Source organism: Martes martes (genome assembly GCF_963455335.1).
Source record: "Martes martes genome assembly, chromosome: 7".
Taxonomy (NCBI): domain Eukaryota; kingdom Metazoa; phylum Chordata; class Mammalia; order Carnivora; family Mustelidae; genus Martes; species Martes martes.
This window is the reverse complement of record NC_137894.1, coordinates 115,477,393-115,503,343: the sequence shown is the minus strand read 5'-3', so window position 1 is coordinate 115,503,343 and position 25,951 is coordinate 115,477,393. Positions and strand designations below refer to the sequence as shown.

At 37.3% G+C, this 25,951-nt stretch overlaps 1 protein-coding gene across 2 annotated transcripts in view; it reads right to left on the bottom strand.

The window, feature by feature from the left end:
* Window positions 1–5,296: 5,296 nt before the first annotated feature.
* Window positions 5,297–25,951, bottom strand: part of PPP4R3A (protein phosphatase 4 regulatory subunit 3A) — a 37,086-nt gene continuing 16,431 nt past the window's right edge. Inside the window, exons 4-15 of one of the 2 annotated variants that reach the window (XM_080809126.1) lie at window positions 22,653–23,270; window positions 19,131–19,208; window positions 18,931–19,047; window positions 18,180–18,335; window positions 16,288–16,419; window positions 16,084–16,186; window positions 14,704–14,862; window positions 9,586–9,755; window positions 8,614–8,756; window positions 7,708–7,898; window positions 7,082–7,308; window positions 5,297–6,021 (exon numbers count right to left, since the gene is read on the bottom strand). In XM_080809126.1, coding sequence (XP_080665252.1) covers window positions 5,911–6,021; window positions 7,082–7,308; window positions 7,708–7,898; window positions 8,614–8,756; window positions 9,586–9,755; window positions 14,704–14,862; window positions 16,084–16,186; window positions 16,288–16,419; window positions 18,180–18,335; window positions 18,931–19,047; window positions 19,131–19,208; window positions 22,653–23,270 — 2,205 coding nt within the window. In that variant the 3' untranslated portion in view covers window positions 5,297–5,910. The remainder of the gene's footprint in view (window positions 6,022–7,081; window positions 7,309–7,707; window positions 7,899–8,613; window positions 8,757–9,585; window positions 9,756–14,703; window positions 14,863–16,083; window positions 16,187–16,287; window positions 16,420–18,179; window positions 18,336–18,930; window positions 19,048–19,130; window positions 19,209–22,652; window positions 23,271–25,951) is intronic. The other variant, XM_080809127.1, reaches the window with a different exon arrangement.

Genomic DNA, 25,951 nt, shown 5'->3' with positions numbered 1-25,951 from the left:
AGTTAATCATAATATTCCTTTATAATTGGAGTGCCTGGGTGGCTCAGTTGGTTAAGTGTCCCAGCTCTTGTGTTAGGCTCGGGTCATGATCTCATGGATCATGCAGGATTGAGCCCTGCATCAGGCTCGCTGCTCCCACTCAGTGCAGAGGCTGCTTCAGATTCTTTCTCCTTTTGCCTCTCCCTGCTTGCGAGCCCACACACACTCTCTAACATAAAAATTAAAAAAAAATTCCTTTATATTTCTGTAAAGTTGGTAACAGTGGCCCCAACCAAATGTCTTTCGTTTCTCAGTTTAATAATTTGAGTCATCTTTGTCCCCCTTGGTCAAGCTGTTTCTGTGCACAACCAAACACGTGTGTGTTTTCCTGCATTCCGAGAGGCCGCTTCCGGTTCTGAAAGCATGTTCACGCCGACCTGCACGGGTAGCAGGTTGAGCTGAGTGAGTGGGGGAGGGTGGGGAGGCGAGTAACCCCAGACCAAAATGCCACAGACTATTCACTGTTCTTACTAGGTATTTTTTCCTAAGATTAATTTATTTGAGGGTGGAGGGGTGACAGAGTTCATTCTGACAATTTTACCCAGTTTTAAAATTGCTTTTTGAGGGAGGCTTTGCCAGGCTCCTTACTGTGCCATTCCTGGGTGTGCGCTCTTAGCCGGTGCATTGTATACTGAGCCCCATGCCGCAGACTGCGAGTGACGTCTAAAAACAGGCGATTTCAGGTTGTGAATGGTTCACAGCGTAGCCACGTCCTTCCAGGTGTGGACGGTGTTAATATAACACATTAGCTACCATCCATCGAGTAGCTACCATTGGGAGAGTTGCTGTCTCTCCCTCCCTCTCACTCCACACACACACACACACACGCATGCACGCACGCACACATCTATTCTGTGGTCTTCACACTTGTGATGTTACTTCCGTTAGAGATGGGAAAACCAAGGCTCAAGGAACTTGCCTAAGGTCTTAGTAGCAGAGTGAGAATTCAAACCCAGATCTTTCTATGTTGTCTATAATACTTGGTCTGTGTTCTCAACTTTTCACCAATTTCTACCAGGAAATCTAGACCGCACTGATCCATCAGCATGCATGGATGTGACATTTCCCGAGGACTCCCTCAGCCTCCTTGGTTTATTCCATCCACCCCACCCAAACCCTCTTACCCTTCCAGAATAGGTTTTCCAAAGGCTTCAGTGGGGGCAGGGTGAATTTGGCTGAAACATTTTCACTAATAGCAAGGCTCACATTCTGTCTAAACTTGTTGAAAGCCACCCTGGAATCCTACAAGCAAAATTTTTCTGGGCTCTTGGTCTTGATGGGACTCCCACCTCACAGCACAGACCCAACAGAACCATCGTGGAGGTTGGTTAATGAGCGGTCTCGTTACTGCCTTCTGTTCTTTGCAATTGTGCTTTACAACTGAGGATGGGAAAAACCGAAGTAGCAATTTCCTTATGAATTACAGTAATTAAGAGTAGGATTACTCTGCTTTTCCCTGTAAGGCAACAGAAACACATTCCTGTAGAAAGATATTTAATGCTAAAATGAAGTGCTGTAATTTTCGAGTGACCACATTTTCCAGGCTCTTTACCGTTCCTGTGACAAGTATCCATTGATTCCACACAGGAACTCTGCCCAGCCTATCTACTATCTGTGCATCCTCCTGTCCTCTGTTATACCAACAACGGCACAAAGAGAACCGCTATAGCGCGGTCTGCCTTCTAGGATCTCACATTCCAGGAATTATACTGAGATGTGAAAGTTTAGTAAGAGGATGAGATTTAATAAACGTCCGATCCCAAGAGGTGCATGTTCTGTAGACTGGTAGCTCATGGCTAGGTCCAGTGATAAAAGGCAGGGGTCTGAACTTACAGATTGGCCTAAAAACCCAGTAAGAGACATAGTTAATGAGTTAAAGGTACTGGAGCCAGGGAAGAGACCAGGCAGGCTTAAATAGAATTTTAGGAGTTGCTGAAATGATTCGATGAAGGGTAATTCTGTGAACTTAAAATTGTCCCTTGTTGGTATTACTAACCTAAGGCCCAAAGGTACAAAGGACAGGACAGAGGTCCTCAAGCCCTCCCTTAACATCCACAGAGGGGATCTTATGGTCAAGAATGAGTCAGACTCGACTCTGTTGAGGGCATCAGCCAAAAGACTTTCCCAGTCTGTATATTCTCGTGTGCACATTACTCGATCTTTTCTTCGTGTACCCAGTAAACATTTCACAGGGCCATCTATGGGCTGGGTATCATGCTAGTAGATACCACAGAAACAAAGCTGAAAAGGATGTAAACCCCTTCCTCAAGGAAGGAACAGTGTCGGGCGTATTTCCAAATGCTGGAAGATGAACAGACGTTTATCAGCAGGCAAGGCAGGAGGAAGCGCATTCACAGGAGCACATGACAGGTTAAGGCCGTCTTTCAGGGCACAGCACACGTGACTGGGTCAGGGACATTCAAGTACGGAGGCGCTCTGACCGGAGCTTAGGAAGATGAGCACCCAAGGTGAGGCGGTAAAGAATTCCAGTGTTTAAGGGGATGGAAAGGCAGTATTTGTATAAGTATGTGTGAAGGATGGTCTTCTCCATACATTGGCCTCTGTAACACCATGTGCTTTAGGATTTCTTACCCAAGTGTCAAGAAAGGTAATGGAAAATGGTCCATTCAGTTGGTAGGTAGAATGTGATAAACCAGATACATTTCTTTAAAATGGTGGGAATAGAAGTTAAACCAAAACCCATTTAGCATCATGTTGGAGAAATCTGTATTCCAAGTCCACAGAACTTACCTAGGACAGCGAAAAGGTCAAGGAAACTGGTCTCTCCATCCAGCGCTATTTTAAGACCAAGACATCTGACTCCAGTAGGCATTCATCTATCTGAAGAGAGGAGTCCTACACGTAGTTTCCTTTTAATTATCATTCTCAAGAGCCAAGATGAAACATGAAAGCCAAAGACAGAGAAATCAAACTGGTTTACCACTGGGTGTCACAGTATACTACTGCCCCACTTCGTCTTCTCGGAGTCCCAGTGTAATGGCAGACAATAATCTATCCCATTAAAAACTTGTTTTTATAATCCTTTTGCTTGAAATGGATGTTAGGGAAGAAAAAGTTAATATAACCTTGTATATTAAAAATTTTGAAGGACCTGAATTTTCCTCCAGAAGTGATTTTGACAGTGCCAGTTTAAGCAATTACTTATGGTAAATACTAGAACTCTGTTGACTGAAGTTTTCCACTTAAAAATATCTTCCAGTTTAAACTGCTTGCTGTTCTAATCTAGCAAACTTTACAAAGGCTACTGCTTTAAATCAATTAAGAACAAAAACAGGAAGACTGTTCCCCCATTCCATGCCTCTTCTTCATTTCCAAATTCACAAAAACTGATTTCCAGAGAAAATTATAGACAGGATTTGAGTATAGTCGGGGAAATAAACAGTCAGGCTTTAATTCTATTAAAAAAAAAAAAAAAAAGCAAGGGTAGCTTTTCTGGACAAGACAGGACATCAAGGTGTTTCCTGTAGTTAATTATAAGTCTGTCTTTGTCAGAAGTTGTTGGGTAATCACATGGGAAGTGAAATTTTTTTTTTCCATTTTCAACATTGCAAAATGAGCAAAAGAACCAATACGTATCATTAAAATGAAAATAACAGTTTCTAACTAACTGTTCACGCTGTGGTATTTACATCCGTTACCAAGACAGGCATCTGTCCAGCACCACAGACTTATGTGTCAGGTGGACTTGTCAATCCAGTGTTAATTGTCTTTCTAGCAATTTATTGCTAAGTTCTTCCTCTATGAAATGACAAGTTATTTTAGATCTAATTTCTGTTACAGCAACTTGTGTCAATTTTCTGCTTCAGTAACAGTAATCACTAATGGCTAAGAACAAGCAACCGTCCATCAGTGAAGGGGTATCACTTAACATGTTGAGGGCCGATAGTGAATATCTTTTTTTAAATACTGGATCATAATTTATGAAGGCACGGGATGCTCCTCCCGTCTTCTCAAGCACCGTCAGAATACCAGGACAAGTAAGTGTTCCAGGAGCCTAGCCAGAAACGTCAGTAGGGTTAAGGCACAAAGGAAGACGTAATATAATTGAACTTCAGATCTTTCTTCTCTTTATTTTCAAGATAACTTGATTAACTTCAATTATTAATACCCACAACTTGGGACTCACAAGTAGCTCTATACTGTAGTGAAATACACTTAAACTCTTATAGTTAATTATGCACCTAAAATTTATGTTAAAAAAATACGTAGCCAACGATAAAACTCATTTCGTGACTGTAGTAGCAGGTTGTCACTTTCTGGTTTTCTACCCAGCTATTCAACAGAACCTTGTTTTTGGTACCACACGTTAGAATTTACGGAGGACTAAACAAGAGAGAGAAGACAGAAGCACACGGTGCTTTGTCCGACACTCAGTTAAAGTAGAGGATACTTAAAATAGTATCTCTTCCTGGGTATGGATTTTTATTCACATTTGCAAACACATCCTTCAGTAAATTCTAAAAGCTTATTTAAAAAAAAGTGAGGGAATGTGACATTGAAGTATTTGTTTTCATTTCCTTTTAAGAATTTTAGCACACCTAAGACAATAAGAACCTATTTAAAAATACTGTTGTAACAAGGGAACAGCTAGCTGATGGTCCTTTGGCCAAGTATTTATTTAGGAACCACCACTTTTACAACTGCAGCTGGTATTCCAAAGTGAGTGGTTAAAAAAAGAAAAAGAAAAAGAAAAAACATACAACTAATACAATTTCTCTTACTCTTCACTTTTCTTTTTATTATTCAAAAGTCAAATGTTATTTTTAAATCATCCAGCCTCGATTTTGATTTAATGTACCGTCATTTTCCCAAGATATGAAATTTCAGAATCTCTTTGGAATACTAATTTCACGTTTCTAGGTTTAACAAAACTGTTGAAATTTTAAATTCCACTCTATTTCCCTGAATTCTCAAGACAGTTGCTGATGTAAATTTTAATATAAAATATTTAGTCACAAAATAGTATTGCTTTTGTATGCACATAGTTGTAAGATTACTTTGTTTTTGTCAATAAAAACTATACCATCTTTCATAAAACTCTAAACAAATTAAGAACTGTGAACAAAAATTACACATGGTAAAACAGGTACCAGCACAACGTTAGGTTATATTACATCAAAAAAAGTTTTAATGGTCCCAAATATATATACTCAACAACTAAGCATACACTCAGGGGAGAAAAAAAAAATAAAAAACAAAATGAAACAAAAAAAATTATGACACAAATGACCACATCTAGAATTCCACTCAATCTTTAATCAAGTAGGGACAAATCCCCACTTAAAAAAAAAAAATCTGCAGTTTGAAGGGCAAAGGGAACAGATAAAAAAGAGGAAACTTTATATTCGCCCCTCCCCCAAAGAGGTTTTCCAAACCTGTTGTAGCTTGACTAAAATGTTCAGAATGTAGGATTTTAAAGGCAGGTCTCTTTATACAAAGAAACTGCTGGCATTCTTAACTAGTGAAGAATCACGGCACAAAAGCCTGTTCTTCTGAGTCTCAAACATGGTCCAAGAAAGCATATTCTGATTGTAGCAACTGACCAGTCAATCCAGAGTTCCACTTACAAAACCCCTGCCCTGTTGGCTTTTTGTTTCCATTTCCTTCCCTGAGAAAAGGGCAATGTGTGGTCCAAGCTGGAGAGCTCAAAGGCTTAAGTCTTTCCCCTAAATGTGTATTATCCCCTCCGCCTGCTCCATTGAATTGGCACTTGATGAGCAGAAGTCAAGTTTGCGAGGCTGGTCTGGATCAGTCATTCACAAGAGACCACTGCTTTTCGTGGATTTTGTAGGGGGGAGGGGTGGAGAACCAGTTTTCTCAACAGGTACTGATCGGAGGCAGTTGCCATTATTAGGACTCAAACTTTGCTTTCTTTGACAATGGTAGCGTGTCTTCCTTGTCTTCATCCTCGTCATCATCTTCATCATCATCGGGATAATCTACCAGACCCACGAGGCCTCCCTGTTCAGAAAGAAAAATGTAGCTTTTAAGAAACGAATCTTAACACACAAATACTAGATAAAGGATACAGATTCTCAGCCCCCCTACCCCCAATATACAAAGTGTGGCTATTTTTGGATAGTGAGATTATATGCAACTGAAAGTCATATTTTTCCTATATAAATTTAGCAAATGGCCAGGAGATAAAACCTTCCAATTTAACAATTACTGTTTCTAAGACTTAACAGTGCATTACAAAATCTTGAAAACTACAACAGATAAACGGACTACTAGAAACGAGGGCAGACCGACTATCAGAAGTTAGGTAGGCGATTCTGCCTTTCCTCCTGGCCTCCTTTTAGACCCCTGCCTTCGCCAGAAACCACTGCAGCTCTTCTTTGTGGGCGGCTATGGAAGAGTTCACCCTGCTCTGCCCTCAGCCTGCGCCTTCAGTTTAACATCGGTTCACTTCTTAGCCCTCAGGGGTTTCATGCTCACGGCAGAGTAAAGAACTGTGTACGGGGCATTATATTCCTGGGTTAGATCAACCCATCCCAAATGCCAGTCTGTTAACCGCTAGTCCAGGACAGCAGGAGGTAGTGAAAAGGACTGGGTTTTGTTCTGATATTATGTCTTGTCCACATTTTTGCTGTTAAAATTGTGATGCTTTCTTACGAAATGTGAATGATAGATGGCTAATTCTTTTTTATAAATCTTGCTTGACAGAACAATGTTTGAGTGTCCAGATGCTGACCTTTCTTCCATACAAGTCTTTAGCTGGGTAGTAACCTGGCAAGTTGATAAAGAATAACTAAAACTTCTGTAAATGTTCTGACACAAATCTGAACCCGAGTTCTAAAATGCAAATAACCAAAATAATTCATTCAGCCTTTTGTGTTGGTCATAAAAACCTCTGAGAAATTGCTCAGGTTTCCAATACATTCAGATGGTAGTGGGAGAATTACTCTTTCTCATTCAGAAAGCTTAGACCAGTTCCAAAAGACAATAACCAAAGGAAATCTTAGTCACAATTACTGTTGAGAAAGGTGAAATGAAGACAGGCCTGGAAGTCAGAACGTACCTTGGTAGTAATAGCTGCCGTCTGAGATGTACTTTTAGGGACAGAGCCAGGAGAGCCTGGAGATCCTGGGGATCCCGGGGAGCCTGGGGAACCAGGCAGATTGGTTGCAGGTGACTGGCTGGTGAGAGAAGTCTTGGTTCCACTAGAGAGGGAAAGCTTGAAACTTGGGCTCTGCCGACCAGAAAGATTCGTTTTCAGAAGCACCTCTTTTTCCTCACTTTCTTTTACTAAAAATAAGAATATTGTCAATAGTTGTCACTCATCCTCCTCTTTTTTTAATCCCCCCCAAATGAGGTGGCACTAAACCACAATTAACTGCTCACTCCTCTGCTGTGTTTTTCACTTGTGGAAAAACACAAGTTCAATTCACTACTGAGAAGGAATGAGACCTTCAGTATTCAGTGTCCCTCCCCTTCCTGAAATAATGTATTTCTCCTGGGTCAAGTCAGATTAAGAAAATTTGGTCCCTACCTTCACCCGCAGCTATTAATTCACATTCTACAAAGCAATGAAGTCTCTAAAATCTAGGTCATGACAAAGCAGATACTCCCCATTTTGTCAAGAAATACAGAATAAGCCTGGAGTTGGAAAGCCACTATTTTTCCTTGCCCAGTTTTTCAACATACATTTCTTCCTTTCCATGAATTTACTTATTGGATCCATAATATCATCATCATTTTTAGTTTTGTCAGACGGAGACACGACAGCTTCTCCATCTTCCATGTCATCTTCATCTGTGTTAAACCACATTTCCTCTTCATCTTCTAGTGTTCTGGCATCTCTTCGATATCTATGATTCCTCAAAATGGAACGCATACTAGGAGTAAAGAGAAGAAAGTACACAGACTCAGGGCACCTGGGTGGTTAACTGACATCAGTTAATAAGCATCTGCCTTCAGCTCTGGTGTGACCTCAGGAACCTGGGATCAAGTCCCACATGGGGTTCCCAGCTCAGTGCAGAGTCTGCCTCTGCCTCTCCCCGTCCCAGTGCTCTAATAAATAAAATCTTAAGGGACTCACCCAAAGACTTTTAGATAATCTTCAAGTGGTGCTCCAAATTAGATCGTTTGAACAGGAGATAACAGATTTATATACGGAGAGGCTAATGAAGAACCAGACTTTTCACAGAACTAAACACTCCACCCTATCAAGTGTTAACTAGTGCAATCAAACTATTATGGAAACTGTACTATCATGGATCAGTTGTTAAACTTGTTAACATCAGAAACTCACAAGTCCTAATTCATGGACTTTAAAATACACCGTTTTGATTTTGCTTTGGACACATGAAGCCCCACTACCATGTAAGTGATGGTTTTCTTTCTCATTATCTAGCTTAATATATACTCGAGGAAGAGTCTACAGATCCTACTAACACCACACACACCTTCAGAAAACATTCATATTAGCCATTACAGAAAGCTGCAACCACCATTCATCCCCTCCCCTGGCCAAGCCAAATAATATGAAACAAGCAAAAAGAGGCACCACCATACAACTTGAATGAATAGGTTAAAAATGTGGTAATTTACCTGTCAAGTTTGGGATTATCTTGCCTTTCTCTTTGTTGTTCAAATCTCAGTTTCAATCCTTTAAATGTCTGTACATAATCTACATCTTCCAGTGCTTTCCAGTAATTTTCAATGACATGAGCAGTTAATGACTTTATATCTTCCTACAAAGATTATAATGAAAAATACGATAGGAAAAATGTTATTTTAGCAAGATAGACTTAATTGTACTAAGTCATAAACCTGCCCAAAACAGTTTAACTTCATAAAATTATTAGCCAGTCTTAGATATAACAAAACAATGAAAATGGGCATAAGTGGCTATTCCACAGTCTCTGATTTTTGGTGTGTCTCTGAACTAACTATGGGTCTTCCTCAAGTAAATGCCCATGTCCCACCTAGATGACTCAAGTAAGTATGGTGGGGGGGGGGATCAGCACATCACAGGAAAGTGCTAGAGAGGGACAGCGGGGATAACTGCACAACAGTGTGAGTGTACTAATGCCAAGGAACTGTACACTTACAAAGGCATATTTTACATGGTAAACATTTTACCATAATCAAAAAAAAAAAACCACGCTACTGATAATTCTGACACACACTTATGGGCGAACAAGCCAACTACTATTAGTAAAGAATAGAGTTTGTTATGAAATCGTTCTTTAAAAATATAGAGGGCAAAGTCCAAACTCAGAAAACCTCAGAGTTAAAACAAAATAAAATCACATCAAATACTTTCTATCAACTGTCATTCTGCTTTCTTAAAATGAGTAGAGTATCATGACAGCATTAGATCAGTTTTTTTTTTTCAAGCCATCCTATGAAGGACTCACAGCTGCTGAGAGAAGATTTTTTTGGTTTTCATTACTTTGAATTTCTACAAGCTTCTTTTAAAAATTTTCTTCAAATATAATCTCAAGCCAGAATACCAATAATACATATTTAATAATCTTAAATAACTAAAACCAACATTCTAACAAATATAGAACCTACCACTCTAATAAATTCAAACATCTCTATAATGGCAGAGTTCATCAGATTGTAGCGGGATCCATTGTTGAGAAATGCTTTGACTACTGGTTCAAACAAAAAACTTTTCATTATGTAGCGGTTGTAAAACTCATCTTTTAATCCAATAATCTTTCTCTTAAAACGAAGAGCACCTGAAACACAGAGGCATTATTGTTCAAATTACATACCACACTTCCATATTTTAGACTTTCTTTAAAAAGACCTGCTTAATATAATTCTTCGTGCAGTGATATATTACTGCCTCCAGAAGCATGAACCTAAAGATAAGGACTGCAAAACGGTTATCAGAAAAATGCACCCTAGAAGTAGTGTATGCCATTATAGAACACAAGTCTTGAAGAGCCAGAAAAACTCTGGAATTTCCTAATGACCAAAATGTACTTTACATCTAATGTAAGAGCTAAAATAGGGCTAACAAATTAACTTCATACTACTTAAGATGAAAATGCTAAATATATCCTTTATATTCACCTTAAAAACAACAGAAAAACTGTTCTTTTATTAGGGCAATCCACTGTATAATTTGATCTTCATTATTTTTGGACACTCTTACTATTTTGCATTAGAGTTCTGGGTTTACATTGGTTGGTTTGTGGATGTGTCAGGGTAACTATAAACCCACAAACCTCTGCATGACCCAAAACTTGCCTTCCCATAGTTTAGAAATAAATTTAGAGGCTGTTTTGTTTAAAATGTGGTCCTCTATGCTTATTGCAGCGAGTATGCTTTTTAATTTTTTTCCTCATTTTCCTTTTTACAATTAATTAGGCTTTAACTTACAGATTAAAAGGTATATTTACATCTTGAGGTATGGGGAGTTACTTAAGTCACCATTCGTCAAGATCCAAATATACTCAGACAGCTAGACAAAGCCCTCTTTACCTACATGGGAGTTTGTCAGTAAGTTAATGCCCCACTTATTGTAAACAGTTCAAAAAAGCATACTCACTTCATGCAGTCACATCGTCTTCGGTTGGCAAGATTAAATATTGTGTTTGTATTTTGGTTTCTTTGGAGATCATGGAAGTGGCTCGTTAAATTGCCAATTTGTTATTAATCAAGTCCTTCATGAGCAGGTAGCCAGGCAACCATGCTGACACGGTTTCTGGGTGGGAAGGCAGAGGAGTAAAGCAGCTCAATGTTTCTTTAGTTGGCAGAAAAGAGGTCCACAAGTGAATGCCCAATTAGGTACAGTTGGCTATAAAGTGCCTTAACAATGCAACTTATTTAAGAGTGTCTCTCTCTAAAGTGACACTCTGGGCAGGGATCTTCAAAATAATTTATAGAATAGTAACTGCATTTTTTGTAAACTACTGAATTATTTTCAAATACATAAGCATGGTGAAATAAGACATTTTAAACAATAAGAGGCACCTGTGTGTTAAGTCAAAGCCTAACAAGGGTCTGTCTTCCCAAAACAATGATTTTAAAGTTTGGTGTTTTATAATGTCACTTGACAAAGGAACTAGTGAGGCAGTTCCATTTGTTAGAATAAAAATCAATACTTTAGAGCTCAGGCCAAATGTGAAGTTTTTAGTAATTAAGGCAAGAGCTATTATTTTAAGAGTTTGTCCTCCAACTATGCAGGCTTCATGGAGACTTGTGTCCTACCGTAACACACACTAGCTGAACCCCGTGGGCTGCACGCAGTTCCTAGGTAAATGAAAAGAAACTCCCTTCCTAGAATTCACTAAGCCCAAGCTATGCAGTGCCACCACTATCTCAAGAGCAGTTCTGTCCAGAAACTGCTGGTACAGACAGAGGTGCTTCTAATGGTCTCTGTTTTGCTCATTTCCATTTGCTCTAATTTATTTAAATCCAGAACTGGGTTATTTCCATTCAGACCCCTCCCCCAAAAGAAACCTGCATCAAGAATAGCCAACCACTACTTGCTGTTGAGTAAGAGTTGCTTTCAAAAATGTACCAGCGAGCTCTATGAAGTCAAACTGCTCAAAGGAAATTAGAGAACACTTTTGGGATAGGTCCTATTGGCAGAACTGCAGACCTCCAATGTGAAGTGCACTCGGCTTCCCTTCTTATCTATAACCTTCATTAACATGCCAGGAATCTCTGGTGCTTCGTTTCAATCATCTTTAAAACAAATAATTCATCTTTATGTTAACACATGAGCGTTCATGTCCCAAGATGACACTTTTTGCCTCATACGTAACTTATGATGGCTGAATAAAAGCATCTACGATAAAATTTTTATTTCATTCCTGTCATGGATTTCCATGATTTTAACAAATGCTAGACAACATGAATCCTGAAAAGCCAAGGAAACAAGACGGTAAAACTGGTGTATGTATATACCTAAACTTATGAAGACCTAGATTTTGAAAGGATTGCTGGTCTCACCTACACACCTGATTCGTTGTCTTTAAATAGGATAAAAACATTCTAATAAGCAGCAGATAGAAAAAAATGAGAAGTTCTGTAAGTCCCCAAAGTGTTTACATTTAACCACTCATTATCTTCTGTCCTTATGACAGGGCATCTAAACTTAATCCCTCCCTCAAACATTATACCCAGTATTTTCCGTGTATAATCTTAGAAGACTGAAAATAACCTAAATCTCCCACTTAGCTCTTTTAGAAATCCTTGATCAGAAACTCCTACTATATACTCTTCAAGCCAGTTCTAGAGTGCTCATTCCTAATGACTGGCATCTTCTTCCAGAAACTACTCATGTTCTCAATCTGGGAAGACAGTCACATAGGATCGTTTAAGAGTCCTCATTTTCCAAACTGAGCTATCATTAAAAAACAATAATAAAACAACTAAAAATTTGCTAACTTGCTTAGCTTCCTACAATATAACCTTCCTTGTAATGAATCTCTTCGTAGTTCTCAAGCTGCTGAGAAAATTTCTTTGTAATATGGCAAGCAAAATAAAGAGATGAACTGAACTGAAAGGCTTTTCTTTTCCTGCACTCTCCCACTGGACTCGTATGTTCCACCCACAACAAACCATTGTCATGCTACACTTTCCCACATATGAACATCAACTGTGCCTGCAACCAAGAAAGTCAAGTTCTCCCAGAACCAAGACACAACCCAATTTACCTCTCTTGCAAAATTTTCCTGATCTGACTCCTACATGTAGAATAAATTATTTCCACTCTGCTTCCAAACACACCTCAATATAGTACTTTTGACATTTTGATTTTTACATGACTATCTCCTCCTAATGAACTCAAAACCTCTTGACAGCTGAGCCTAGGTCTTAACGGTCTGTGTTTTCCCTATAATTTCCAGGTATCTAGCATCTTCATCAAATCTAAGATGCCCCTGATTGCCAAAAACTTTCTCTACCACTAAGAAAACCAAATAAACAGAACTATCAATCACAATGACATGCCATTAATAGTATAACTCACCTTGATTTGAGAGATGATAAATGTCTAAAACATGGAGCTTAAAACTGATAAAATATGGTGTTTAATACATTTATCAAACTAAAACTGGTTAACTTCTTCATTTAGTTTTTCCATTCTGTCCTAACTTCCCTTTCCCACACTGGAACAAAACTTTCTATGTTGACATCAAAGAAACGTTTGTTACAAACTCCCTCTCAACTTGGTCGTGGGGCTCTATTTTGCTGTAGTGGGTATATGAGGAAAAGGAGTATAAGTTTAAAAGCTCTTCTTTTACAAATGCTAACTAAGCTCATGGATATTAGTACTGCAGAACCAAAATAATTCATTTATTTTTGCTGTCCTTAGCAGTCTAGGTTAATGCCATAAAATGCTACCTCTTACTTTTGGCTGAAAAAGATTACTCAGGTAACATCAAAGTTCCTGGACAATCAAAGAAAGTAACTGTACTAAATATCTGAAAGGTGGAAAATGAAAATATACCATGAATACAAGTATTCTCAGTCCATCCTGCAGTGTGTATATTAACCAGAAAAACTAAGGCAACTGTTACCCTGATAGCAAGTTTAATATTTTTAGGATACCAATCTCTAATACTATTTTAAAAATAAAATACTATAGAGCAAATCAACATCAGAAACATCCTTATAAACCATGTCTTTATAATTATAGGATCTTTTAAAAAAATCCATTAAGTAAAAAAATAATGAAGTTAAAAAAAATAGCAAAAATGGATATATGTTTAGGTTTCTAATTAGTGAATGACTGTGATGCCACCAACCACCAAACAACCAAACTTACCTATAGACACCAAAAGACAGAAGTTACCAGCAGACATACCTTATTGAGCTTCTAAAGTACCCCAAACTTGGTCTGTCAACTTACCAAAGAAGGCTGGCTGCTGTGATCAAGAATATTCTTAAATCTATTTCCAATTCTGGAACATGTTTTACTTTAACAAACTAGGGCCTTAAGAATACAGTTAAAGTTACCTTCCCCATAAATTTGGTTTACAAGTACACATTTTAGGCTACATAGGCCACACATGGCCTCTGTAGTTGTTTTTGTTTTTTTCTCTCTTTAAACAACCCTTTAAGAAACCTAAAAACTGCTTTTCGGCTTGCAGGTTGTGCAAAAATAGAGCACAGGCTGGATGTGGTCACTTCTGAAGTTTGGCACCCTTGCTCTAAAATATCTGAGGTAACAAAATGTTTTATGTTCAATATAGCTCAATAAGGCAGAGAAAAAATATTTGTGCAATTAAAGAATGGACCATCTACAGACACTTATGTGGCATTCTGTAATTTGAAATGTGTTTTAGCAACTCAGTGCTATTAGCTATAGATTTTCCAAATTATAAAAACGCTCTTCATGATTTAATGTAAGATTCACAAGAATGCCTAATTTGTAATGAGGAAGGCAGTACTAAAAAGTAACAGGGTAAAATGATCTTAGGTGCCATTTTAATAGTGGAATAAAATACTTTAACATATTTTGTGGATACATACTAAGCCCTTTGCTGTATATGGAGAAAGATGTGAAAGGAAAATTCTCTTGTGGCGAAATGACATAATTGGTGTAGTTTCCTGTTAAAAATCTATGTCTCTCGACATCAGTGATCTTTTCTTCTCAGGCAGTAAGACCCAAAGGTACCAACAACATGATAATCTACACGTCATAATTCTACCAGAAGCAACACTTACACAATGCCAAGAAAGCGTGCTTCGAGGCCATCAGAACCAGCACTCTCCGGAGGATATCCTTATTGATAATATAGTTTTTTATGTGGTACGTGTGGTGCTCCACACAGAATGTTAACAATTCCAGTACAAGCGCCAACAACTGGGCAGTCTGAAAATCATCTGAAAACAAAACACAATTTTATTTAATGACTAACATTCTTTTCCTTTCTAAATTTAAGTATCCAAATTGCAACCAAGTAAAATCTTTTCTGTTGACCCAAAATTTTAAAGTTACGGAAAAGGAAACAAACACTGAATCCCTATCATGTGCCTCAAGAACTGTGCTTTACATTTTCTTAACTCTAATGAATTAGTTTCACAAAACCCAAGTCTGAATGATAAGGCAGAGCTGGGACACAAATCTATTAGATCTGCTTTATTCCCAAGTGCAAGAATGCTCTTTTAAGATGTACACATAGCATAGGAGATCCAGAAGGATCCCACCTGCTCTTTGGTGGAATTACTCTCTCTGCTCCTGTGATTCCAATGTGTTTTGTGGCTCCCTTATTACACAGATGAACCCACACTGGATTATGATTATTGGCTTACCTTTCTTCCTCAGCAGGCAGCCATCCTCTGGAAATATTTTACTCACTTTTTATTTCCCCCATTTAGTCCCTAAAGATTATAGTACAATGCCTTCCACACAATGGGTTTTTAAATAAATGTTTGCAGAACTAAATATATGTGTTTGGAAAGAAGCCTCAAGCTTTACTTAATATGAATAAAGTAGACAGGAAAAATAATTATCAGGTTTCCAAGACATGATTCTAGAATCACAAAAAAGGATAAATTTAACATTTACTTTCTAAGTAGGGCTTAGTTATACTATACTGGTAATTCATACGACAAAATAATAATCTTGAAATGTCAGTTAGGGATTTCCCACTGAAGACCCTAAAACTACTTTCAGAATTAAACACACACTATGCAAGCTAAAGGAATAAAATGCAGAAGTATCCCTAACCTTATGAATAATCCTCAATGCAAATAAAAAGTTTAATAGTAAGCAGCTTTGCTCTATACATCCAGAGTGCAAATAACTTGAAATGATTTTTCCTAATTATTTCCTTCTATTTAACCTATGTAAATATATTGCTTTAACAGAAATCTGTTTTTAAATACTGACAGCAACAATTATCTCCTCTTGTGCATTTTATTATCTCCAATTATAGCACTTTAAAGGAATTCTACCTTGAACACCTTTTTTGAAAATATATTACTACACCTCTCCTCTGTGTTAACCAAATGGCTGAACTTTAAAAGACTATTACTCTACATCAACTTTGAACTTCAGAAGTCAAGGACAAAGAACCTTACTACCAACCTGCATTATCTTACCTTTGCTAGGTTTATCCTCTGTTGTATTTGCCAGTAAGGGAGCAGTGAGGACATGCATACAGTGCTTGTAAAAGAAACCCAGAAATTCAGTCTTCTCTGTTTTCTAAGGAATCAAAAACACTTCCATGAATTTTAACTGCATTGGTTCCTACCAATAATAAATAACATACTAGTATGAAAAAGAGAAAAATGCCTGTGGCTTACATTGGCAGTAGCTAACATGTTTTCTGGGTCAACTAAAGTTCGAAGCAGGCCCATAAGTTGGACTGCTCCTCCAAGTTCAGGGTCTGTATCACAAATCATATGCTCTATAATGAGGTTGATGAGCAAAATATCCTGGTGAGAAAAGTACACACAGTAAGGATCACTTATTATGAGAATGGAAAAGCACATACTATGCATGTTACAGCATTGTATCTAGCTCTAGATGTCTTGTTAACTGCAATCCAAATGATATGACTAACTAATAGGATATATGGCAGAGTTTCCCTCAAGTGTGGTATAGGCACATTTATACTAAGTAATACAAAAGAAAGTTTCTTTCTCTATTAAGTTCTTTTGATTAAAGCAAAAACCAAACTTTGGCGCTAAGAGATCTTTACACTTCTTGATAACAAAAATCTCCCTTCTGAACGAAGATAATGGGCCTTCAGTTTAGCATTTAGCTAGAATTTACACCATTGTTCTACTTCTACTGCATTTCTCTAGATTCCTTCTATTTATAGCAAATGAGACCTGTATCTATTCTCCATTTATGTAAATGATACAAAGTTTCCATTTAAAGTAAATGTGCTTGGTACCCAAATGTGTGAAATTAGGGTAACAATACTATGCTATTTAGATAGCACAGAGAACAAGTCTGTTACATGGATTCCAAATGTCACTGAAAATTGATTACTAGTTTTCCTGAGGCTCTATGACTGGTGTTCCTGGCCCAAGGAGTAACTACAAACAGATGCAGTGAGCAAATCTCTGCTCTTGTCTGTGTATGCAGTGGTAGGATGGGCCTAAAGACAGACTGGGAATCAAGAGGCCTACTGCGTGTGCAGGAAGTACATCACTGTAGGTGCATGTAGGTTTCAGGGCCAGCAAGAATAGTCTTTAAATTAATACAGGTATTTTGGCACTCTGGATAAGACTATTTTATTGAAGAAAAATGTGACACAATATTCGACAGTTCAAACTGGTACTTTTCTACACTTACCCTGGCAATAAACAAAAACAAAAACAAAACAAAACTCAACCTTAAACACAGAAGTCACCAGGCATTCTACTTCACTTTGACACAACACATTAAGATTTTTTTTTAAAGGGAGAAGTCTATTTTCTCATTTTGTAAAAATACAATAGGAATTGTGCATAAATTTTTTCTCCCCCAAGAGGATGCTCCCCCTTTTAAGATGCAGTTGAGGGCAAAAAAAAAAGGTATCAGTTTATTCTTAAAAGTTATTTGTAAGATTTTGGGGGAAGGAGGAAAAAAAAATTAGGATCATTGGTTTAGTGATCTAAAAGTAAAACAGAAGAGCATACACATTTGGGGCTGCTGCATATGCCATGTACCATGTACTCCAGGAGCGCCCTTCACATTATCAGGATAGATTCCCTCACTTACTCTGTAACAGATATATGTGTGTGTGTGCATGTGTGTGAACAAGACAACAGCTTGTTCCTTATGGCTAGGCAGTAAAACAAGTACCCTAAATACTTTTTCAAGGGACTGTGCTTCATTTCTTCATTCCTGATAATTTTGAGAATCTACCCCTAAAAAAGTCAATGTTTTCCTAGGGAAGTTACTTATAATTCCATATACAGAATAATTTATTGATTAAATGATTAAAACAAGACAATGTTAATGACAAAATTAAGAAACGTGATCTCAGAAATTTAAAAAGACATTTAAGTTGAGCATTAACAAGCAACTGCTTTAAGACACAATTTGTAAACTGAGACAGGAGCCAATTTAGGGAAAAATAAGCCATTTCACATTCTGGCTACACTTTCCCAAATATCAGCTATTTAAATCTTTAAAATAAATAATAAATACAGTTATAGCTCCCCATGTATAAATACTTACTGTTAGTGCAAATAATATTTACCTTGTTGGTTATTTTTTGCTCTGTTAACTTCTTACTTACATCATCATTCTGTTGTGCCTCCTGCATGACAAACTCTCGTACCATGGATGGATTATATTCAACCAAGTATGAGAATATATCAGTAGCAGCACTTCGCACCTGTGTATCATCCATGCCCTGCAGATAAAAAGCACTTATTTCTCCTATAATTATAAAAATACAGACCTTCTAGCTATGTAAATCCAAAATCTAACAAATTATAAGGAAACACCGCAATAAGAGAAGTCAAGGAAATTTGGCATATAAATTTGTTCTATGCATAAAGTTCCTTTCTTTTACTCCTGTTTACTTTTCTTCTTTAACATTTCAATAGGCTGCAAAACTAACAACTTATTAAAAATACAGGAAATTCCTCTGAATATTCTTTCAGTAGTATGTAAGGACTAATACTAGAATTTTACAGCTTTTTTACTTTATGTAATATACAGCTAATAATACTGACTATAGTCAAACACTTGCATGTTACATAAAAATATATTTTTGTGGATTAAAGATATAATGGTAATTGGGGCGCCTGGGTGGCTCATGTGGTTAAGCAGCTGCCTTTGCCTCAGGTCAGGATCCCAGGGTCCTGCTCAGCGGGGTATCAGATTTTCCCTCTCCCCCTGCTTGTGCTCTCTCAAATAAAATCTTAAAAAATAAATCAAAATGTAAAAAAAAAAATATATATATATATATAATGGCAATTAACTATAAGGAGAAACAAACTTACAAGGATGACTTCTAAAGCTGGTAATATGCCCATATTTGACAAAGTCTTGAAAAAAGCATCTCTGTTTTGAGGTTGTAGCGTTTGGGAAAACGCACAAAATTCTTTTAAAAAGTTAACCTAAAATAAGGAAAAGGACAAATGAATATATAAAAGATCTGTTGTTTTAGTCTTGTGTCTTTCATAAGTATCAAATGTCTTACCAATTCCTGTCTTTTTTCCTCATCTGTTGCTTCATCTGTTAGTTGTGCAAACAAATCTGTCAGAAATTTTTCATCCTCCTGTTAAATCAAAGGATAAACTTATGCTAATGATAAGAGTGTATTAAAACATAATTTTCAGATACTGTAGAATATAAATTGCACTAACTGGAAGAAGAAAACATGGTATTGGCAACAGTATTTAAAACAGAAAAGGAAAAACGAAACTATTAAAGAATAAACTAGGGATTTATACAGGAAGGTTACTCTTTGTATGCTGGCAAGGCCTTATTTCCTAAGTTTATTTAAAGGCCACATTGTGAGTATATAAGGCTTTGTGAACCATATGGTCTCTACCACAACTATACAACTGTTATTACAGTAGGAAACGTCCACAGACAATATGCAAATGAGTGTGGCTATGTTCAAATAAAACTTTATTTATAAAAACAGGTATGGGCCATACTTTGCAAACCCCTCACTTAGTTTTAAAATCTTACCTTTAGAGACTAAGGTTCTACAACCTCTCAAATGAAGGTAAAAATTAAGATAACCTTTCACATTTTAAAGACACAGAAAAGGATTCAATTATTTAAAAAGCTAAATGCAGAGCTTTAAAAGACCTATTATCTGACAATATCTCATAGAGACAGACACACAGAATTTAATAAGCATTATTTTGAAAAAGATTAAAGAGGTACTCTCCTAGGATACTAATCTGGGTTAAGTCAATAAAAAACTTGGAAAGAACCTCAGATGTTATCTTACTCATTGTATAATTGAGACAGATTTAAGAAATTTACCCAAAGACCAACCACAGGAGGTGGCAGAGACCTTCCTGATAATCTATTCAAATTTCTTCCATCACTATTTCTAACCAAAACAGTGTTATACTTAATTCCATACTATCTTAACTAGTACTAGATTCAGCACTATTTCAGCCCTACAGACATGCCTAAGTCTAAATATATCCTCATATGTATAGATGTATATGTGTGTATGTAATCTCTCACTAGATTATAAACTCCATATTCACTGTTGCAGATTCTTTGGAAATATTTTCTGTGATATTAAAATGGTTATTTCTATTTTTACTTTTTCTAAAATGTACAAATAGGCCATAATTCAAATGGCATGCAATTTCAAGATGCATCCCAGATCTAATATATCCCACCAACTGGAAATCAAACTACTAAAAAAGAGTCTCTGAACTGCTGCATTTGAGGTACAGAAGTTGAAAGAATAAGAACTTTAAAAAAAACAAAAAAAGGATGTTTAACAGTATTACGTATAGAGCAATTAACAGTAAAGGGAGGGTATGATTGTGTATGCAAGGGGGTAAGAACCTGCTTTAAATTATATCTCCATCACCTGTTGTCACAAAATTTATAAAATTCTCTCTCCTTCCTAGCAGCACTTTGGAAAGAAGTACCTGTATCAAGAAAACAGTATCAAGTACAGCATGGGCAGCCAGGATTTTACAAAGCATAATGTAGGGAAACAAAGACTTGAAATTATTCATACTTAATAAGTAAAACTGGCAGTTCACAGGTATGAAGACTAAGAAAACAAACAAGTGACAAGTCCCTGCACAACAAAAGGAGAATCATGTGGCGCTGAAGGATCAGACACACTCAGGACTATCCAAGGAAACTAGGAATCAAAAGTGGACTAGAACAAAGGCTTACTAGGTTAGCCAGTAAAAACAAGATTCTTATCAAAGAATAACAGTACCAAAACCTTTTCCCTCCTCCATTATCAATCACAATAATCTGTATAGAGATACTACTGTCCTTACTAGACTGTATTGCCTATACGATTTGTTTACATGCCTGTCTTAAATGAATAGGAAAAGCACATCAAATTGGTCAACATGAACTGGAATTATTCCTAGCTTCAGGACAGCAGTGTTAGTAAAACTAGTCTTTCTTTCTTTCTTTTTAAAAACATTTTATTTTTCATGTTCCAAGATTCATTGTTTATGCACCACATCCAGTGCTCCATGCAATATGTGCTTTTCTATCCGAATTCATGTTTTGTTTATGTTTTAAGATGTCAAAGGCAGGGACTCTGAAAAGACAGCAACTTTCTAAAAAGGAACAGCCATACAAGTTAAGCTTACCGCTTTATTCATAATGTGTTACCAAACAGCTCCTACTGACATTTATTTGCCTCCTTTAATAAATCCAGATTTCAAATAATTATTTTATTTATAGATCTGAGGAAAGGTCTCCCAAGTCATATCATCTGTTATTCTTCAGTATCATGAGCATCAAAGAAATAAAAAACATGGGAAGTGTGCAACTCACAAATCTTTACACCACACCAACTTTAAAGTTCTAGTTAGAACAAACTTATTCCTACATTATGGGATAATATACTAAGAGGTCCTCTGACTTTGGCGGGGTGGGGCGGCGGGGGTGTCTTACAAACAGACTACTGGCCAGCTATAGATTTCGTGTTTTGTGCAGAATCCAGGGAACGTTACACCCTGGCAATTCTGATGCAAGCACCCAGAACACTAAACCTAAGAGACTCAGCGTACTGTAGAAAGAAAATCTAGAGTTTAATATAACAATTACAACAGATATTTTGAAATAATGCTTGGGGTGCCTGGGTGGCTCAGTAGGTTAAGTGCCCAACTCTTGATTCTGGCTCAGATCATGATCTCAGGTTGTGAGATCAAGCCTGCCTTCAGCCCCGAGTCAGGCTCTCTGCTGGATGTGGAGCCTGCTTAAGATTCTCTTTCTGCCTGCCCCTCCCGCCACCTGCACTCACACACCTGCATGCTCTAAAAAAAAAAATAAAAAATACTCAAGAGTGTTGCATAATGTTCATGCATGATCTTTAATCTTCAGATGACTTTATAGAGTTGATACTAATAGCACCATCCTTCAAATCAGAGAACTGAAGCTTTAAGAAGTTAAGAAAGTTGCCCAAGTAGCACATAGCTGTTGTGACAGGTGGAGCTGTAACTCATATTCACATCCAACTTCTCCATACACTACTCTGGTACAAAAGCATGCCTTCTGGCAAGGAGACCTTCAACTATAATTTGCCAGTATCTACTATATTCCCTTGACCCTAACACTAGGTGTTTAATATATAATGATCTGGCAGTGCTACCAATTCTACAGAATTTATATTCTATATTTAATGACATACTTCTTGGTTTCTTCATTTTAACCTTCCCTTTGAATCTATTCTATGCATAACTGAAAAATTAATGTATCTAAAATTCTACATTCATCATTTTGTTAAGACCATTCATTCCCCTGTAATTTCGTCAAGCTAGACTTCTCACATTTATGTTCCCTGATGGAAACAAAACAACCTTCTGGTCCCACAGTATTATATATTGTAATCTTTTCTAATATCAACCAAATACATACCTTCAGACATAAATCAAAACTCAAATTAGGTACTTAAAAGGAACGAAATTACTTCTGCTGAATCAATTAACAGTTTAAATGGTATCAATCAAGAAGGTATCTTTTAAGTATGGAAAAAATTGATCTAACTCACCTGTAACATACCAACAATTTCTACCTTATTGAAAAAGATAAAGGAGTGAAGTGTTGATAACATATTTTCTTCAAAGACTGAAGGGGTAGGTAGAACCATATCTTGGATATACTGAACTCTGTATGTCTGATGAATTTTTTGTTTCAGCTCAGGATCTGATATGGGAATCACTTCTTTAAACTTGGCTGTTTTTGTTAGAAATTCCCTGTGTTTTCGTGGCTGTGATAAAGCAGGATCATATTCTAAGCATCCAATGACGTCCATTATACATTCCTCAGAGAACATAACTTCAAAAAGAGCAGTTCGATTCAAGAGGAAGATGCCTTTGATAATTTCATACAAGTGGTGCAGTCCTTCAATATTTTCCAAATCCTCACACACATGAAAAAGCTCCAAGAGCTTTTTAATATAACCCTCATTTTCCAGTGCTAGTGCAAGTTTTTCACGACGCAGGGGGGAAGGTAAAGATGATGCCACAAGTTCGGCAATTTCCTCAAGGCGACTTAATTCACAAGATGGCAATTCTAAACCTGGTGATGACATATCATCAAAACGCTCCTCTTCAGATTCATCTACAAGGTCCTGAGTGATGTCCACTGAAGGGTCCTTTCCTTGAACCTATTAAATAAGATTTATGATAGCTGACAGAATATAATCAAGCAAATCTAAATGATATTCTTAGATGAATATGAGATGTTGTAAGAACCCTAGTGCCATATTCCAGGATAGCCACCACCAAACCCTTCAAAATTTAAGTAAAATTCAATTAAATATTAAACATCATAATGTTGTGATCACAGAATATACATGTAATTGTAAGCAACAAGGAAAATTTTAACATCAATTCCAGAAAGCAAATCCCAAAGAATATGTACAAACTGCTTCTGGACCAAAGTGGGTCACCGAAGTGCTGTGAATGCTGGCTGGTGGCCCAAAAATATGAGTAAGAAAACTGTGGGAAATAAGTGTCCTCACACAAAAATGAAACCATATAAAAAGTAACTGCAACATACATGTAGCAGAGCATAATACAATAAATTCTCTAAGAAAATCTACCCAAAGTAACCAAACCCCCCCCCCAGAAGTTTTCCCTTCTGTTCACCCAAACCTGTAGCTTTCACGATCACCCCCAGAAGCTCTAAAAGTTTGTCATAAACCTCAACTTTATGTCAGGACAGGGGCTCTAATGATAAAAACATAACTTAGAAGTCTTCACAAATACATTTTGAGATAAAAGAATATTTTTACCCAAAAGTCAAGGACTTATTCTGAAATAAAATGAGTTTTGCTATGTTGGCCTATAATTTGAGACTGCCTAAAGCAGGCCAAGGTGAATGCTAAAGAAATGGAAAATGGAAAAATTATGATGTACATGAAATGGCCAAGAAACTTAAATTGCTTAGCATGGTTAAGAGAGATTGTTAATGGATACTGGAAGGAAGAGGCCTGGAATAGTTCTTGAAATATGTTGCAAGTTGATAATGTCTTGACCTTAACCCAGTGGGCAGTACCACCGAAAGGCAACTAGGCACATTCACAGTTTGTACCTGGCATGGTCTCAGGCTGGCTCTCAAACTGTTAACGATATAAATTCTCAATACAGCTTTAGATTCCTGGAACTCAATCTATGGCTTTACCTAAAGAAATGTGATAGCATTTGATTAAAAAGCCAAATGTAAAGGGACAAGAGCCCTTACTGTAATGAAAATGCTATCTTTTTTTAGCTTATTTACAAATATGAAGGCTAGGAAAGTCATCAAAAAGGCCTGTGGTTAGGATTTTCTTGGAATCTGATATGCTCAGGGAATTAAAGTGGAATTGTAATGATTTGACAAATACGTTTCAGTCTTACTGAATGGAGCAATGGAAGAATGAAAACAAAAGGGAGAATAAGCTAGAAGACAGTCTTCCTTAAGAGAAAGGTTAGCAAGTCTTAGCAGTCTGTCTGGACAGATATGAAGAAAATGAGAAAGTGAAGGCCATGAAAGGTCTATAAAAGAAAGAGATACACCCAGACCTAGTAACTACTATCAAGGAAGATACTGGAAAATGGAGACACTTTCTGCTGTTTCTGGATCAAAAAACGACCAGTAGAGTTCAAGAAATAAAAAGACATGTTAAGGGGCACCTGGGTGGCTCAGTGGGTTGAGCCTCTGCCTTCAGCTCAGGTCATGATCCCAGGGTCCTGGGATCGAGCCCCACACCAAGCTCTCTGCTTGGTGGGGAGCCTGCTCCCCCCCGCCCCCGCTGCCTGCCTCTCTGCCTACTTGTGATCTCTCTCTGTCAAATAAATAAATAAAATATTTAAAAATAAAAAATAAAAAAGAAATTTTAAAAAAAAGACATGTTAAGACCTCAAAGAGCAAAACGTAATGAATTCTCTAGAACAAGGCAGGATCTAAAAATTGGTAAGTGCAGATAGTATCATAAAAGATTGGTACAAAACAACATCTTGAATATAAAGTGTGCACAAGTAAGATTAGATAGAAAATAACAAAACAGCCAGTGATTCCTAGTTAAGTTACTCTAGAGAAAGTATAGAACTACTACTACCTGTGCCCCAAGTGTAAATGAAGAACTACAGACTAAGGAAAAGTATAGTAAAGATCCGACAATTTACTAAAGGAGAGCCAGGCCTGACAGCAATGCACTGAGTCCAGGTGTGAGTTAAATATTGGCTTAATAGAAGACTGTGTCCAGGGTGGGATTGTTCGACTCAGAGAAGTGAAGGAGAACAAGATCTATATGAGCAATGGGTGCTTTTAGCATACCCAAGCTCCTCAATCTCTTCTCTTTCTATGGGAGAACTCCACAGGACACAAATCTAGAGGCAGGCTGTAAATACAACTGTATGGGAATGCAAGCAAAAAACAAGTATGAAGAGGCATTCAGATACAAACCTAATCCTTCATAGCAGAAGGAAAGGGAAGTTCGACAGGCAGGTTACTATATGAAAAATATAGCTGAGTAGACAATCTAGCAGAAATAAATTCTATGAGGTAAGGAAACATTGTGCCTCAAGGACACATAGCTTTATTAAGGCAGTGGATCTCAAGCTTCAGGGTGCATGAGAATCAGCTAAAGCAGGAATTGACAAACTAGAGCCAAACATGGCCCACCACCAATTTTCATAAATAAAATTTTACTGGAAGAGAACCATGGCTGTTTATTTATATGTTATGTATGGCTACTTTCGTAATACAATAGCGGAGTTGAATAGCTATTCAGCTGTGTGGCCCACAAGGCCTAAAATTATTTACTATCTCGCCTTCTACAAAGAAGTCTGACCTAGAGGGCTA